Genomic DNA, 17,270 nt, shown 5'->3' with positions numbered 1-17,270 from the left:
CCATTTGAATGACATATCTTTTTCCTATCCTTTTATTTTCAACAGTCGGAGTTTTTAATTTGAAGTATGTATCTTGTAGATAGCATATTGTTGGAAATTGCTTTCTTGTCCAGTTTGACAATCTCTGCATTTTGATTGGACCATTTATTTTATTTATATTTAATGTGTTTATTGATATGGTTGTGTTAGGTTTGCCATTTTGCTATTCATTTTCTAATTGGCTCAAATGTTTTGTTCCTCTGTTTCTCCTTTACTGCTTTTTTTTGTGCTAAGAAAATTTTAGTATATTATTTAAATTATTAGCTTTTTAGTTATATTTCTTTGCATTTGATTGTTCTAAAGATTTCAACATGCCTTTTTAATCTATCACAGTCTACTTAAAGGTAATATGAATTACTCCAGGTAAAATATTAACATAAGAACCTTTAGAGAAGGGAACAAAGAAAAACATATACCTTTAGTCCTTTATATTTACCAACATACTTATCATTTGTGTCTATATCTTTGTTACCATCTGATGTTATTTTCTTTCATTCATTCATTCATGAGTGAAAGTCTCTCAGTGTGTCTGACTCTTTGCGACCCCATGGATTAACCAACTGAGCATGAAGGACTTCTTATTTCCTGTAGTACAAGTATACTGCAAGTGTACTAGTGAATTCTCTTGTTTTTATTCACCTGAAAATGTCTTTATTTTGCTTTTGTTTTTGAAGTACAATTTTCTCAATTTTTAATTCTTGATTAACAACTTTTTTCTTTTAGCACCTCTTTTTAAATTTGGAGGATAATTGCTTTGTAATGTTGTATTGGTTTCTGTCATACAACAGCACTAATCAGCCATAACTGTATAACTATGTATCTGTATATTGCCTTCTTTCAGCACTTTAAATATGTCATTTCAATGTCTTCTGGCCTCCATTGTTTCTGAGAAGTTAGTCCTTGTGATAAAAATTTTCCCCTGTTATGTATGTAATGTATACTTTTAATCTCTCTGCTTTCAAGATTTATCTTTTTATTTTTGACTTTCAGAAGCTTGACTACGGTATGCCTAGATGTGATTTTCTATGTGTTTATTTGGGACTTGCTGAATTTTTTGAATCTATAAATTGTTATCTTACAATCATTATTTCTTTACGTATTTTTTGTACCCCTTTCTCACATTTGTTTTCTGGGTCTCCAATACACCTATGGCCTTTTGATATTGTCTCTGAGGCTCTGGGTCCTTTCTTCAGTCATCTCTCCCCCCGATTGGATAATTTCTAATCCTTGACTTCACATTCACTGATTCATTTTTCTGCCATTTCAGATTTTCTTTTGAGCCTATCTGGTACATTTTTTAACTTTTTCATTTCAGTTATACCTTTCAGCTCTAGAATTTCCCCCCTGGTTCTTCTTTTATATTTTCTGTTTATGTGTTGAGATTCTCTCTACCATTTTTCCTTTGAACATATTTGTAACAGTTGCTTTGAAATTATTGTCTCCCAAGTCCAACACGCTGGCCTTCTCAATCTGTTTCTATCAACTGTTTCTTCTGAGTGGATCATACTTATCATTTTCTTTATCTCATGACTTCTGGGTGAAAATTAAATTCTGTAGGTTCAGTTCAGTTCAGTTCAGTTGCTCAGTCGTGTCCGACTCTGTGACCCCATGAATTACAGCACGCCAGGCCTCCCTGTCCACCACCAACTCCTGGAGTTCACTCAAACTCACGTCCATCGAGTCAGTGATGCCATCCAGCCATCTCATCCGCTGTCGTCCCCTTCTCCTCCTGCCCCCAATCCCTCCCAGCATCAGAATTTTTTCCAATGAGTCAACTCTTCACATGAGGTGGCCAAAGTACTGGAGTTTCAGCTTTAGCATCATTCCTTCCAAAGAAATCCCAGAGCTGATCTCCTTCAGAATGGACTGGTTGGATCTCCTTGCAGTCCAAGGGACTCTCAAGAGTCTTCTCCAACACCACAGTTCAAAGGCATCAATTCTTCGGTGCTCAGCTTTCTTCACAGTCCAACTCTCACATCCATACATGACCACAGGAAAAACCATAGCCTTGACTAGACGGACCTTTGTTGGCAAAGTCATGTCTCTGCTTTTCAATATGCTATCTAGGTTGGTCATCTTTGTGCAACTGTGAAACCTTTTATTCTCCTAAGAATTGTTGGGATTTTTGTTCTCATAAGCAGTTAACCTGCCTAAGCCACACTGCAAAATGTGTCTCCCTGCTGGTGTCTCTGCACAGGTTTTTTTGCCTGCTAAGTGCTGCTGCTTTTGCCTATCCCCCACCTCAAAGGGCATACCAGCCTGTGTAGTTTAATGAGCTTCTTCTGGTACTATGTCTTGGTTTCTCATGAAGTTCAGGTGGAGGCAAGAAATCTGCTTTGGGTTCCTTCATGGTCTCCAAAACTGTTGACTGAAAAAATATATTCACATTCTGAAAGTAGAGAGCTATTTTATCTGGTGGGGATGTTTAAGACACTGAGCCCAGGACACAGCATCTCAGTAGCTCTGAGAAAACTGCTCCATGGAGGCAGGGGGACATTAGGCTATATACAAGTTTGCAACAAATAGAGCAGGCAGTCTGAACATCAAGATCAGGTATCAAGTGAAGGAATTTAGCATTCTGTGTATGGGAAGATGCAGGCCTCTGGGCTCACTAAACTTATTCCTTTCATGTGCACCTCAGCTATCTGGGGCCAGTCCTGTTCCTTGTTCACCTTGCTTCTTGCATTCCCCCAGCTCCTCAGCAGTCACCACGGAGGGTGGCAGCATCTGTAGGATGACAGTCTGGGGAGTTTAGTGGTCAGCCAGGGAAAGAATTTATTGGGGGCTCAGCTGCTTGGTGGTTTCTTGCTTTGGGGTTCCCCTAGATTCCTACTTGTTTTTCCAGTCCCAGGTCTGACCTGTGATAATTCAAGCCAGCAAGACTCTCAGAAGCTCAAGCTAAAGACAGTTTGGGGAAGTCATTCAAAGGCACAGGAAATGTGCCTCCTCTTACAGAGAGCAGTTCTGTCTTCCAGTGATCAACACCACCCTAGTTTCTGCTTGCCTTTTTAGCTGAGCTTCCTAGGGTCTCCCGTGTACTTGCATAGTTTAACATTCAGCTCAGAATTAGTTCATATTCACATTTTAGGCCTCAGATCTCTTTCTTATTTCCAAATTTTCCCCTTTGAATACCTAGCTTCTCTGTTGCTTTGAACTCTATCATTTTCTCCCTGCAACTCAAGGTTATAATTTTCCTCCCTGAGCTGGGGAGGGGGAAAGTGCCCTCAGATAAGAAAGCTTTTTTCACATGTAAACAGTGAACTTTCTCTCTTCCTTTGATTATTCTCCAGTACCTGCAGATGATTGTTCATACTATTTTTGTTCTGTTTTTATCATCATTTGCGGGGGAGGAATTTTCCACCCTTTCACACTGCTGTTATCATGTAGCCCACCCTGTCACGGCTTTTAGCAATATAACACTTGTTAATCTCCCACATTAACAGAGACACACATGTCAGGGGCCCAGGGCCAGCAGAAAAATAAATCTCTCTGGATTCTAGATGTTGTTTTGTCTTTATTCTGTTATCTTCAAGATTGGCATACACACTGAGGAAACCAGAAGGGAAAGAGACACGTGTACCCCAATGTTCATCGCAGCACTGTTTATAATAGCCAAGACATGGAAGCAACCTAGATGTCCATCAGCAGATGAATGGATAAGAAAGCTGTGGTACATATACACAATGGAGTATTACTCAGCCATTAAAAAGAATACATTTGAATCAGTTCTAATGAGGTGGATGAAACTGGAGCCTATTATACAGAGTGAAGTAAGCCAGAAGGAAAAACATAAATACAGTATACTAACGCACATATATGGAACTTAGAAAGATGGTAACAATAACCCGGTGTACGAGACAGCAAAAGAGACACTGATGTATAGAACAGTCTTATGGACTCTGTGGGAGAGGGAGAGGGTGGGAAGATTTGGGAGAATGGCAATGAAACATGTAAAATATCATGTAGGAAACGAGTTGCCAGTCCAGGTTCGATGCATGATGCTGGATGCTTGGGGCTGGTGCACTGGGACGGCCCAGAGGGATGGTATGGGGAGGGAGGAGGGAGGAGGGTTCGGGATGGGGAACACATGTATACCTGTGGCGGATTCATTTTGATATTTGGCAAAACTAATACAATTATGTAAAGTTTAAAAATAAAATAAAATTGGAAGAATAAAAAAAAAGAAAAAAAAATGAAAAAAAAAAAAAAAAAGATTGTCTTCTATGTAGCACATTTTACAGGTTTTTCATTTATGGTAGTGATGAAGTTTCTTTTTTAAGATAGAGCAAAAACTGTAAAGATGGTGTGCAAATAATTGATAATTGGAAAACAACAATCTAATGTATCATTATCAACCTTCCAACCTTGTTTTTAGAGAAATACTTCTTTCCCCTCCCTCTTTTTTGGCCTGTCTCCTTTCTCCACTAAACTGTTAGCCAAGAGTAAGGTCTGAATGTTCATAGCAGGAATGCCCTCGTTTTGAATACAGTTTATCCCAGATCTGCTTCTTCCTAGGATCATTTATGGTCTACCTTCATTTTTACCCTTATAGCCCAACCTCCTGTGTGAACAAAGGCATTTTAAAGATTGTGTGTGTGAACCCTTCTTTCCTCCCCTTCTCAATTTGTGATTTTTTGGGTTACAGTTATTTTTTATATTGAAAAATTTGGAATTAGGAGATGACTCCACTGTCACATTAGATTCAGGGAAATATGTGTAATTTCCCCAACATTTTTCTACATTTAATTTCATTGGGACTTGGAATTCATTGCCCTCATTTTTTTCCTAAGATTTTCGCCAAGTAGAAAGAAGAAAAGTAAATGAACCTCTATAAAGCACTTTTAGTTTGATTTCTCCATATATTTACTTTTTACCCAAAGGTAATTTCTTAGTTTTTAAAAACAGTGTTTTATTTTTTCAGTGATTTTATTCTTTGGATGTGACAAGTGCATGGACTGATAACACTAATGTTCTATTATTAGGGAAAAAGGAGAAGCCAAAGAAGTTCACTAAACAACCAAAAAAGCAGATGTCTTCACCCTGTGGTCAGAAGAAAGAAAAGGCACTGGAGAAGGTAACTATAAATTATCTATTACTCTTCTAAAGTTTGTATTAAGAAATAAGCAGATACATCCAGGAAAAATCCGAAAAAGAAGAGCTACGAGTACCACAGTGGAATGCTAGCAGTGTAAAAATGAGTGAAGAATCTCTATGAAGACTGAGATTAAAGATCTCTAAGGTATATTGACACATGAAGAAAGGAAAGTGAAGTATAAGAAAGATAAATTAGCAGTTTTGGATTAGCATATACAAACTACTATGTATAAAATAGACAACAAGATCCTACAGCACAGGGGACTATATTCAAAGTCTTGTAATAAACTACAATGGAAAAGAATGTGAAAAAGAATATATATATAAATATATATATAGTAGGCTTCCCTGGTAGCTCAGACAGTAAAGAATCTACCTGCAGTGTGGGAAACCCAGGTTTGATCTCCGTGTTGGGAAGATTCCCTAGAGAAGGGAATGGCTATCCACTCCAGAGTATATGCTGAATCACTTTATACCAGAAACTAACACGCCATTGCAAATTAACTGTAAGAAGAAAAAAGGCAAAGTGCAGAGCAGTATGTATAGTGGTATATTATGCTACCATTTATGTAGACTAGATAAAGGAATATATATGAATTTTCTTATATATCCATAAAATAGCTATAGAAAGCTATATCAGAAATTGATAAAATTGGTTGCCTCTAAGGAAGGGAATTGGATATCTAGGGGGAAGGACAGAAACTTTTTTACTTTGTCCTATTTATACTTCTTGAATTTTGAACCAGTATTACTTATTCAAAAAATAAAACAATTTTTAGAATTGATTATATTTTATGACCTTTTAAAATTATTCTTATTTCCTCATGCCTTCAAAGGAAGGAGTAAAAAGCCAGGTAGGAATAAGAAAACAGTATAACTACTGTTGGCTAAAAGAGGAACTGTGGATTCTAAAAATGTGTGAAAAACTGGGGTGGGGACACATTCTACACAGTATATGTTGGATGGATTGCACATTCATCTCCATGTTAAGGACCACAGGCACAGAATGAGTGAATTCTTAAAGACTGCATTAGAGGTGTGGGGCTTCCAGGTCAGATAAAACAGGTTCAAATTCTAGGCCTCTTTCCCTTTGGATAAGTTTCTTAACTCCTCTGAAACTGTTTTAATATAGAGATAATAATCGCATCTGTCTCACATGGTTGTTGCAGGGCTTCAATGAAACAATGCTTGTAATGCTCTTGGTACAGTATCTTGTACCCAATAAATGTAAACTCTTTTTTGTTATTACCTATAATGCTAATCAGTAAATATGTTCTAATTGGGCCTCAATGTTGTCTACTTTTTTTTAGTCAACTTCTAGAGATGTGTCTCCTTTCATGTGAGTATTACTCCTTAATCCAGTCAGATGTTCACTCTAAAAACATCAATGCTGATTTTTGTTTAATTTTTTTAATAGTGTGAGTATGCAGAAGAATAAGTGGGATGCCACAAGATCCTTGAGATTCAACCAAGATGCACAAAGAGAAGATGGTAAGTAGTAATATTTGGGTACTGTACAAATTGGATATAAATAGCAATGATAGGAGTCTTTTATAAAGAATGCTGAATAGCTTTAAAGGTTCCAACTGAAATAAGGCCCAAAATTAGCACATTTCCTTAGGCATCAACCAGAGTTTCATTACTAGACAACCCCAGTAGATAATGTGTGGTTTCATGCATCCGTCATTCTGAGGTCTCTCAGACTGACTTTCATCCACTGCTTCCACTTTCAAGAAGGCTGAATAATTAAACATCTTCATAAAAAGTAAGATTTACTAATTTTTACATTTCAGATCAGCGGCGGATGTCTGAAATTACTGGGCACCTAATAAAGATGAGATTGGGTGATCTGGATCGAGTCAGGTCAAAGGAAGCAAAAGAAGTAAGAATTACATACTCATGTATGGTGCTCGCTTAGTACTCTTTCCTCCTTTATTTTCATCATAAGTATAAAGATGCTTTATGATTTTAAAAGAGTAAATTTTTAATATATTTTTATATTCTGTACCAGTTAGCCAGTTCATTCACAGAAAAGTTTTTCACCACCTCGTATGGTCCATACTGTGTAACACACACAGTAAAGTACACTGTCGCTGAAAGTATAGTATCCAAGAACAGATCAACTCACCGTGGAAGGTGACCTCCTGGAGTTGCTAACTTTATCAGCTCTGTATCGTGCTTAGATGTTATCTTTAAGATGTTATCTTGCTATAAAAATGATAAAAAGAAATACCTGTACTCTTACTGAATTACATATTAGTTATAACATTATATATCATTATTAGTATCAGTATCATATATTTACAGTAACTTTTGCCCCTCATGCTTTTATTGAAAAATTTACTTCCCTACAAGAACAGGAAAAAAAATCTTCATCACCATGGGTTAGACAAATATTTCTTAGCTCCAACACCAAAATCATGATCCATAAAAGAAAAAAATTGGATTTCATCAAAAGTTAAAACTTCTTTTTGAAAGGCATTATTAAGAGAATGAAAAAAACAAGTCATAAACTGTGAGAAAATAAACAGCCCAGTAAAAAGAAGCAGGCAAGAAATTAACCATAGACTTCATGAGAGAAGGTAGCAAAGAAGCACAGGAAGAGATGGCAACATGAGTCATCTTTTTTGTTTGTTTTTGCTAAGTCTTGTCCAACTCTTTTGTGACCCCCTGGACTGTAGTCCACCAGCACCTCTGTGTATGGGATTTCCCAGGCAAGAATACTGGAGCAGAGGATTTCCTTCTCCAGAGGATCTTCCTGACCCAGGGATTGAATTCCTGTCTCCTGCAGTGCAGGCAGATTCTTTACTGCTAAGCCACCACCAGAAACACCATTAGTCGTTATTATTGTTGTTCAGTCACTAAGTCTTGTCCTACTCTTTGTGACCCCATGGGATGTAGCATACCAAGGCTCCTCTGTCCTCCACTATCTCCTGAAGTTTGCTCAGACTCTTGTCCATTGGAGGAGTGATGCTAACTATCTTACCCTCTGCTGCCCACTTCTCCTCTTGCCATCAGTCTTTTTCAGCATCAGAGTCTATGCCAGTGAGTCAGCTGTTCACATCAGGTGGCTACAGTATTGGAGCTTCAGCATCAGTCCTTTCAATGAATATTCAGGGTTGATTTCCTTTAGGATTGACTGGTTTGATCTCCTTGCAGTCCAGGGGACTCTCAAGAGTTTTCTCCAGCACCACAATTCGAAAGCATCTGTTCTTTGGTGCTCAGTCTTCTTTATGATCCAATTTTTGTATCCATACATGACTACTGGGAAAACCATAGCCTTGACTATACAAATCTTTGTCGGCAAAGTGGTAGCTCTGCTTTTGAATATGCTGGCTAGGTTTGACTTAGTTTTCCTTCCAAGGAGCAAGCGTCTTTTAAATTCATGGCTGCAGTCAAAATTTTCACCATGAAATTTTGCAGTGTCCACAGTGATTTTGGAGTCCAAGAAGGTAAAATCTGTCACTGCTTCTACTTTTTCTGCTTCTATTTGCCATGAAATGATGGGACTAGATGCCATGATCTTAGTTTTTTGATGTTGAGTTTCAAGCCAGCTTTTCACTACCTTCTATCAAGAGTCTCTTCAGTTCCTCTTCACTTCCTGCCATTAGAGTGGTATCATCTGCATATCTGAGGTTGTTGATATTTCTCCTAGCAGTCTTGATTCCAGCTTGTGATTCATCCAGCCTAGCATTTCACATGATATACTCTGTGTAAAAGTTAAGTAAGCAGGTTGACAGTATTTAGCCTTGACATATTCCTTTCCCAGTTTTGAACCAGTCCGTTGTTCCCTGTCTGGTTCTAGCTGTTGCTTCTTGACCCACATAGTTTCTCAGGAGACAAGTAAGGTATTCCCAGTTCTTTAAGAGTTTTCCAGCTGTTATGATCCACACAATCAAAGGCTTTAGCGTAGTCAATGAAGCAGAAGTAGACATTTTTCTGGAATTCCCTTGCTTTTTCCATGATCCAACAAATGTTCACAATTTGACCTCTGTTTCCTCTGCCTTTTATAAACCCATCTGTACATCTGGAAGTTCTCAGTTCACATACAGTTGAAGCCTAGCTTGAAGGATTTTGAGTATTACCATGCTAGCATGTGAAATGAGTACAGTTGTGCAGTAGTTTGAACATTCTTTGACATTGCCCTTCTTTGGAATGAAATGAAAACTGACCTTCTCCATTCGTATGGCCACTGCTGAGTTTTGCAAATTTGCTGACATACTGAGTATAGCACTTTAACAACATCATCTTTCAGAATTTAAAATAGCTCAACTGGAATTCTATCACCTCCACTAGCTTTGTTTGTAGGGATGCTTCTTAAGGCCCACTTGACTTCGTACCCCAGGATGTCTGGCTCTAGGTGAGTGACAACACCATGGTGGTTATCTGGGTCATTAAGACCTTTCTTGTATAGTTCTTCTGTATATTCTTGCCACCCCTTCTTCATCCCTTCTGTTTCTGTTAGGTCCATACTGTTTCTTTCCTTTATCGTGCCCATCCTTGCATAAAATGTTCCCTTGACATCTCCAGTTTTCTTAAAGAAATCTCTAGTCTTTCCCATTCTGTTGTTTTCCTCTGTTTCTTTGCATTGTTCATTTGTAGAAGGCCTTCTTATCTCTCCTTGCTTTTCTCTGGAACTCTGCATTCAGTTGGGTGTATCTTTCCTTTTTTCCTTTGCCTTTCACTTTACTTCTTTCCTCAGCTATTAGTGAAGCCTCCTCAGATAGCCTCTTTGGCCTTCTTAGTCATTAGGGAAACATAAATTAATCCCTCAACAAGATACCACTATACACCCACTAAAATGTCTAAAAAAAATTTTTTTTAATATGCTAGCAACAATATAGAGCAACTGGAACTGTCATATGTAACTAGCAAGGGTGCAAAAGGGAATGGCTACTTTGGAAAACAGTTTGGCTGTTTCTTATATTGTTTAATGTTTACTCACCATGCAGATCATTTCACATATCTTTACAAGGGCTTTATTTAGAATTGTTAAAAACTAGAAACAACCCAAATGTCCTTTATTTGATAAGTGAATGAGACCGCAGTGTATATAAAAAAGAATGAGCTACTAATACATGCTGCAACATAGATGAATCACCTGCACATTATGGTAAGTGAAGGAAGCCCTATTCAGAAGGCTGTAAGCTACATGATTCTGTATATATATAAGGTTCTAAAAAGTGCAAAGGTGTAAGGACATAAAACAGATAAGTAGGGGAATTTCCTGGCGGTCCAGTGGTTAGGACTCTGTTCTTTCACTGCCAAGGGCACAAGTTTTATCCTTGGTCAGGGAATTAAGATCCTGCAAACTACACAGACCAGCCAAGAAAAAAAACCCAGAAGTTGATGGTTGCCAGAAAGTCGTCAAATCATTGGCCTTAAAAGGGGGCACCAGGGGATTTTCTTGGGGTGATGGAACTGGGTTATGTCTCCCTTATAAGTGTTCACACAGCTGTATGCATTTGTCAAAATTCAACTCAGAACAGTACACTAAATAGGGTGAATTTTAAAGTAGTACGTATAAATTATAACTCAAAGAGCTAAACTTTTTAATTAAAAAAAAATTGCTTCTAAATTAAAAAGTAATGCTGTTTCAATAAAGCCAAACTTCTTCTATTGGTTCCATATAGATAGTAACTTAATTTTGCTCCTTTACAGTTTGCAGGAGGTATTTATTCCAGGCTTGAAGCACAAATCAAGGCCTCAGTGCCAGTCAGTGCTCGGCAGAGCAGCTCGGAAAAAAACACAAGGTAAATCAGCAGAAGTGAATTCAGAATGCCAGTTTTGAAGTGATGATTTTTTTTTTCTTAAGGGAAAAATCATATGAACGCTAGAAGCACATAATTTGGTTTTATTTTGTTTGGAGATTAGATCATCAAGACATTAATCAGAACCAGATTTTAACTTAAGAGTTAAGACTTTAAAAGGTCATGATGACAAAATTTAATGAAAGTATAGTTTTTTAAAATCAGTTTTTTGTTTATTGAGTCAGCTCGGTTCTGAGCCAACAGCTGACAAATGTAAGCTGCAGTGCCACTGCAAACTAGCAGGATCTTTATGCTGTTTATTGATAATGTATTACTACTTTATATAAATCATTGAACTTTTCTTATTTCTTGTTCTCTCTTGATAAAATCTAATTTGTGGGACTTCCCTGGAGGTTCAGTGGTTAAGACTCCATGCTTCCACTACTGGGGGCCAGGGTTCAATTCCTGGTCCAGGAACTAAGATCCCTCATACTGTGCAATGGGGCCAAAGAAAAAGAATATCTAACTTGTATGTTCTTTGTCATTTGACAGCACAAATTTTCTTTGAAAGATTAGCAGTTACTGAAATTTGATCATTAATACTACAGATCCAAATGCCTTATCTGCAATTCTGAAATCCAGAAAACTCAGAAAGCCCAAAGTTTTTTTTCATACATTTGTGGCAACTCAAGCCTGATCTGAGCTACTGTGGTGCTATTTGTAGTTTTTATTTATCTTAACATAAATGCTCATTTAGGTCAGTAAAGAAGTACTCATGTGTTTGGTTATGGGGCACTACTCCAGATTCATAATATACAATGTATGTACATATTATCTCCACCAAATTAAAAAAGGCCTGAATTCCAAAATACATTTCACTCCAAGAATTTTTAAAGTGGATTATGGAGGTACATGAATTTGCTTTAAATTTTGACAGTGTCAATCAGACTTAACATAAAGCAGTGGCAACTTCTTGTTGTTTTAGAAGCACCTTACGTTCTTTTCTGTTTAAAAAAATCTAGGTCTAAAAGTCGTTTTGGTCAAGGTCGGCCTGTGTAAAGCACCTTAAAATATAAGAAGACAGAAGACATACCTCTGGACACTTGAAATTGCTTACTTGAAGATCTTTGGAATGATTACTTCTAAATGTTTTAAGTTATTTATTAAATATTCTTGAAAGCCACAAAAATCTAGTGGTAAGGGAAATATATAGTTAAGTCTTATGAAATTGTAAATATGAAACTTCTTAAATCTGATTTTCCTTTGGTGTTGAGAGAATTCATTCTTAGGTAGGTTGATAAGGAGTCTGGGGCCCTCAAACAGGAAGGGGTCCAGGGCCCTCACAGAGGAGGAAGGGATCTGGGGCCCTCGAGAAGGAGAAAGGAGCCTGGGGCTCTCAAGGAGAAAAGGACAAACATTTTTTTTCTACATTAGTCACGTAAAACATTTTTTCTTTAAGCCCACAGCTAATGACTCAAGGGTATGTTTTTCCTTAAGCTCTGTACTAATGATTATGTAACAGCAATGTGTCTTGTTCTAGGACATGTTTATCCTTCTTAACAAGAACCTTCTGACTAGTCTTGTTATAATAAGATGTTTTTTGTGGGAGTGGATCTGGTAAGACCTTTCTATTGTTAGTTCGAATCTTGTTAATTTAAGATGAATGTTGTGGGAGTGGGTCTGATCAAAGTATATAAGGCCTTGATAAGACTATGGAGGGGGGGCACTCTCCATCCCCTTTCTGATGTCTATGTCAGAAGGTTTCTCTGTCCCTTTTTATACTTTAATAGAATTCTCCTACACAAAAGCTCTTGAGTGATCAAGCTTGGTCCCTAGTCCTGAAGCTGAAATCTTCTTCAGAGATCACAAATCCAACATCATTCACCGTTAGCTATCAGTGTGATGCTAGGCTATGTAAAAAATTAGTATTTAGAAATTTATATAGTTAAGACTCCAAGGCATTTGTTACACTTTATTTATTTGAAAGAGAAGAGGCCTAAACTCTCAAATAGCTAAAAGTTTTTTAAGATCTTAAAAAATTAGGGGAACACATCTAGTAGTGGTACTGTACATGTGCACTGATTATGTATGTCTTTGGGCTGTAATCTTGTGATGGCATTGAGAACTGCCATTTATGTGACGAAATTTCCAGTGATGCTAATTTTATGCTTGCATGACTTTTAAGAAGTGACAGATCTCAAAACTGAGTTACGTAAAGTTTTAAGGTGAAGTATTTCCTGTTTTGGGCAGAAGGCTTAATTTTTTTCAGTGTTATTCCAGAGAAATCACAATGTTAATCCAACTCTTTTTTCAGTTTTTAATATGTATGTATTGGTCTGGAATTACTGATTATTACTTCTTTCTTCTGTGAAGCTAGTTAAAACAGCTGAATTTGTTAAAAGACATTTGGATTCTGAAGTTGTTAAAACAACTGTTGATAGTTTTAGGATAGTAAATCATTTCAGTTGTATAAGACACCCACTGTACAGTTCTCAGGACACTAAAACTCAACCATAATTCTATAGCCATTCAAATAGCCCCTTAAGATGGTTACAATCAGTTATTACTTTAGAGATGTCTGGAAGGAAAGATTCCCAGATACACTTGATGGGTGAAAAATCTAATTATTCAGGAGAAATCAGTTTTTCTAACCAAGCAGAAAGAGTGCTCAGGGAAAATTTGTTCCAAACCATAATCATATAACAATTATGTGTTTGGAAATTACTTATATGTAGGTCTCTAAAACACTTTAATTTGCATTGTTTTTATTTTTAGTCTTCATTTATCTTAGAAATTTTCTTCAAATTATTTAGAAAACAGACTTGCTAGTGTATGACAGAACAGCAATTTCTATTGAAATGTTGAAGTGTTATGTATTTTTAATGAATATTTTATTTGGTAAATAAAGCTAGGTTTTATTTGATGTTACATGCATAGCTTTGCCAAGATTTTTGAACTTCTGTTTGGAAATTTTGTTGCAGTCAACATATTTTTCAGTGGTTTGATATTTTTGAAATAGTTTATACATTTTATTTGCAAAAGAAAATGTTTTATACTACATGATCTGTAAGACCTGTTAAATACCAGTCTTGTTTACTGTATTCTCTGATCAAAAAAGGATTTAGGTTTGCTGTGACGGTCACAACTGAAAGAGGAAAATATCTCATTTGATTTTTAATTGATGGTAACAAGGCAGATTGCTTCTTCCCCAAGGGGACTGTACCACTGAATTGATTTTTACAAACAGAATTTATCAGAATTTTATTTTCTTCAGAATGTGCTTTAAATTTTGTGAATGTCTGTAGTTCATAACACAGGTAACACAAACATTTTAATTAAGCTCATAATAGCATTTGTTTTGCTAAATACTTTGAGGTTTTATCTTACATTAATTCTGAATTCACATTTATTTAATTGAAATAAACATTAATGACAAAAGTTGTTTGTAGAGTCCCTTGATCTGAATCATTGCATCTTCTCAAAAAGTTCAGATGGGCTCCAGATCATAGGTTTTCATGGAAGAAATGAATTTTGTACATTTCCCAGGTGGCTCAGAGGTTAAAGCATCTGCCTGCAATGCGGGAGACCTGGATTCGATCCCTGGGTCAGGAAGATCCCCTGGAAAAGGAAATGGCAACCCACTCCAATATTCTTGCCAGGAGAATCTGGCTCCAGTCCATGGGGTCACAAAGAGTCAGACACAACTGAGCGACTTCACTAAAAAAAAAAAAAAAAAAAAAAAACAACTAACCTGGTAAGGACTTCAGCAAACATTTAAGGGATAAAATATTGCAGAAAAGGTGATTTATAACTGTTGCATTATTTTGTTATTGTCCTTCTTCAGAACTCTTAGCCAGGTATTGTGAGCTGTGCTGAGTGCTTTGGAAGCTGAAGCTGAAGCCCTGTCATGCTAAGTGTGTGTGTGCGCCCACTAGGTTGTGTTGTAGCCCACTGGGCTCCTTCATCCAGGGGATTTCCCAGGCAAGAATACTGGAGTGTGTTGCCATTTCCTTCTCCAGGAGATCTCACTGACCCAGGTATCAAACCCACATCTCCTGCTTGGCAGGCAGATTCTTTACCACTGAGCCACCTGGGAAGCCCACCACACTAATCTGCCAAAGGCAAATGTATAAAAACAAACAAAAAACCTTTTATCTTCAACATCTCGAAGTAATTCTTCAATCCTCAACTATTCTATTTTCACACCTCCCAGTTAAAAGGCATGGGGGCTACCTAGCCAGTCCAATTCTAAGAGGCTTCAGTTCAGTTCAGTAGCTCAGTCATGTCCAACTCTTTGCAACCCCATGCACTGCAGCACGCCAGGCCTCCCTGTCCATCACCAACTCTCAAACTCATGCCCATTGAGTTGGTGATGCCATCCAACCATCTCATCCTCTGTTGTCTCCTTCTCCTCCCACCTTCAATCCCACCAGCATCAGGGTCTTTTCCAGTGAGTCAGCTCTTCGCATCAGGTGGCCAAAGTATTGGAGTTTCAGCTTCAACATCAGTCCTTCCAATGAATATTCAGGACTGATTTCCTTTAGGGTGGACTGGTTGTATCTCCTTGCAGTCCAAGGGACTCTCAAGAGTCTTTTCCAGCACCACAGTTCAAAAGCATCAATTCTTCGGTGCTCAGCTTTCTTTATAGTCTCTCACATCCATACATGACTACTGGAAAAACCATAGCCTTGACTAGATGGACCTTTGTTGGCACAGTAATGTCTCTACTTTTTAATATGCTGTCTAGGTTGGTCATAACTTTTCTTCCAAGGAGTAAGCCTCTTAATTTCATGACCGCAGTCACCTTCTGCAGTGATTTTGGAGCCCCCCCAAAATAAAAGTCAGCCACTATTTCTACTGTTTACCCATCTATTTGCCATGAAGTGATGGGACCAGATGCCATGATCTTCGTTTTTTGAATGTTGAGCTTTAAGCCAACTTTTTCACTCTCCTCTTTCACTTTCATCAAGAGGCTCTTTAGTTCTTCACTTTCTGTCATAAGGGTGGTGTCTTCTGCATATGTGAGGTTATTGGTATTTCTCCCGGCAATCTTGATTCCAGCTTTTGCTTCTTCCTGCCCAGCGTTCTTCATGATGTACTCTGCATAGAAGTTAAATAAGCACGGTGACAATATACAGACTTGATGTACTCTTTTTCCTACTTGGAACCAGTCTGTTGTTCCATGTCCAGTTCTAACTGTTGCTTCCTGACCTGTATATAGGTTTCTCAAGAGGCAGGTCAGGTGGTCTGGTATTCCCATCTCTTTCAGAATTTTCCACAGTTTATTGTGATCCACACAGTCAAAGGCTTTGGCATAGTCAATAAAGCAGAAATAGATGTTTTTCTGGAACTCTCTTGCTTTTCCGATCATCCAACGGATGTTGGCAATTTGATCTCTGGTTCCTCTGCCTTTTCTAAAACCAGCTTGAACATCTGGAAGTTCACGGCTCATATATTGTTGAAGCCTGGCTTGGAGAATTTTGAGGATTACTTTACTAGTGTGTGAGATGAGTGCAATTATGTGGTAGTTTGAACATTCTTCGGCATTGCCTTTCTTTGGGATTGGAATGAAAACTGACCTTTTCCAGGCCTGTGGCTACTGCTGAGTTTTCCAAATTTGCTGGCATATTGAGTGCAAGCAACTGGAATTCCATCACCTCCACTAGCTCTGTTCGTAATAATGCTCCCTAAGGCCCACTTGACTTCGCATTCCAGGATGTCTGGCTCGAGGTGAGTGATCACACCATCGTGATTATCTTGGTCCTGAAGATCTTTTTTGTACAGTTCTTCTGTGTATTCTTGCCACTTCTTTTTAATATCTTTTGCTTCTGTTAGGTCCATACTATTTCTGTCCTATATTGTGCCCTTCTTTGCATGAAATGTTCCCTTGGTATCTCTAATTTTCTTGAAGAGATCTCTAGTCTTTCCCATTCTCTTGTTTTCCTCTAGTTCTTTGCATTGATCACTGAGGAAGGCTTTCTTATCTCTCCTTGCTATTCTTTGGAACTCTGCATTCAGATGCTTATATCTTTCCTTTTCTCCTTTGCTTTTTACTTCTCTTCTTTTCACAGCTATTTGTAAGGCCTCCTCATACAGCCATTTTGCTTTTTTGCACTTCTTTTCCATGGGGATGGTCTTGATCCCTGTCTCCTGTACCATGTCACGAACCTCCGTCCATAGTTCTTCAGGCACTCTGTCTATCAGATCTAATCCCTTAAATCTATTTCTCACTTCCACTGTATAATCATTATGGATTTGATTTAGGTCATACCTGAATGGTCTAGTGGTTTTCCCTACTTTCTTCAATTTCAGTCTGAATTTGGCAATAAGGATTTCATGATCTGAGCCACAGTCAGCTCCCGGTCTTGCTTTTGCTGACCGTATAGA

The 17,270-nt window shown here is 37.8% G+C and overlaps 1 protein-coding gene across 12 annotated transcripts in view; it reads left to right on the top strand.

Moving 5' to 3' along the window:
* The window catches only part of SANBR (SANT and BTB domain regulator of CSR), a 63,700-nt gene extending 49,379 nt beyond the window's left edge, over positions 1–14,321 (top strand). For 5 of the 12 annotated variants that reach the window (XM_086326759.1, XM_086326756.1, XM_086326761.1 and 2 more), the window contains 6 exons: positions 5,022–5,113; positions 6,444–6,472; positions 6,551–6,624; positions 6,927–7,015; positions 10,795–10,886; positions 11,906–14,321. In XM_086326759.1, coding sequence (XP_086182885.1) covers positions 5,022–5,113; positions 6,444–6,472; positions 6,551–6,624; positions 6,927–7,015; positions 10,795–10,886; positions 11,906–11,942 — 413 coding nt within the window. In that variant the 3' untranslated portion in view covers positions 11,943–14,321. Of the gene's footprint in view, positions 1–5,021; positions 5,114–5,969; positions 5,988–6,443; positions 6,473–6,550; positions 6,625–6,926; positions 7,016–10,794; positions 10,887–11,905 lie in introns of all 12 variants that reach the window. The other 7 variants (XM_086326757.1, XM_086326762.1, XM_086326758.1 and 4 more) reach the window with 2 other exon arrangements.
* The last annotated feature ends 2,949 nt before the right edge of the window (positions 14,322–17,270 follow it).

Source organism: Bos grunniens, chromosome 11 (assembly GCF_055505025.1).
Source record: "Bos grunniens cultivar Pamir isolate PY7600 chromosome 11, Bosgru_T2T1.0, whole genome shotgun sequence".
Lineage (NCBI taxonomy): Eukaryota > Metazoa > Chordata > Mammalia > Artiodactyla > Bovidae > Bos > Bos grunniens.
Note: the sequence above shows the minus strand (reverse complement) of the source record. Positions and strands in the feature narration are given on the sequence as shown.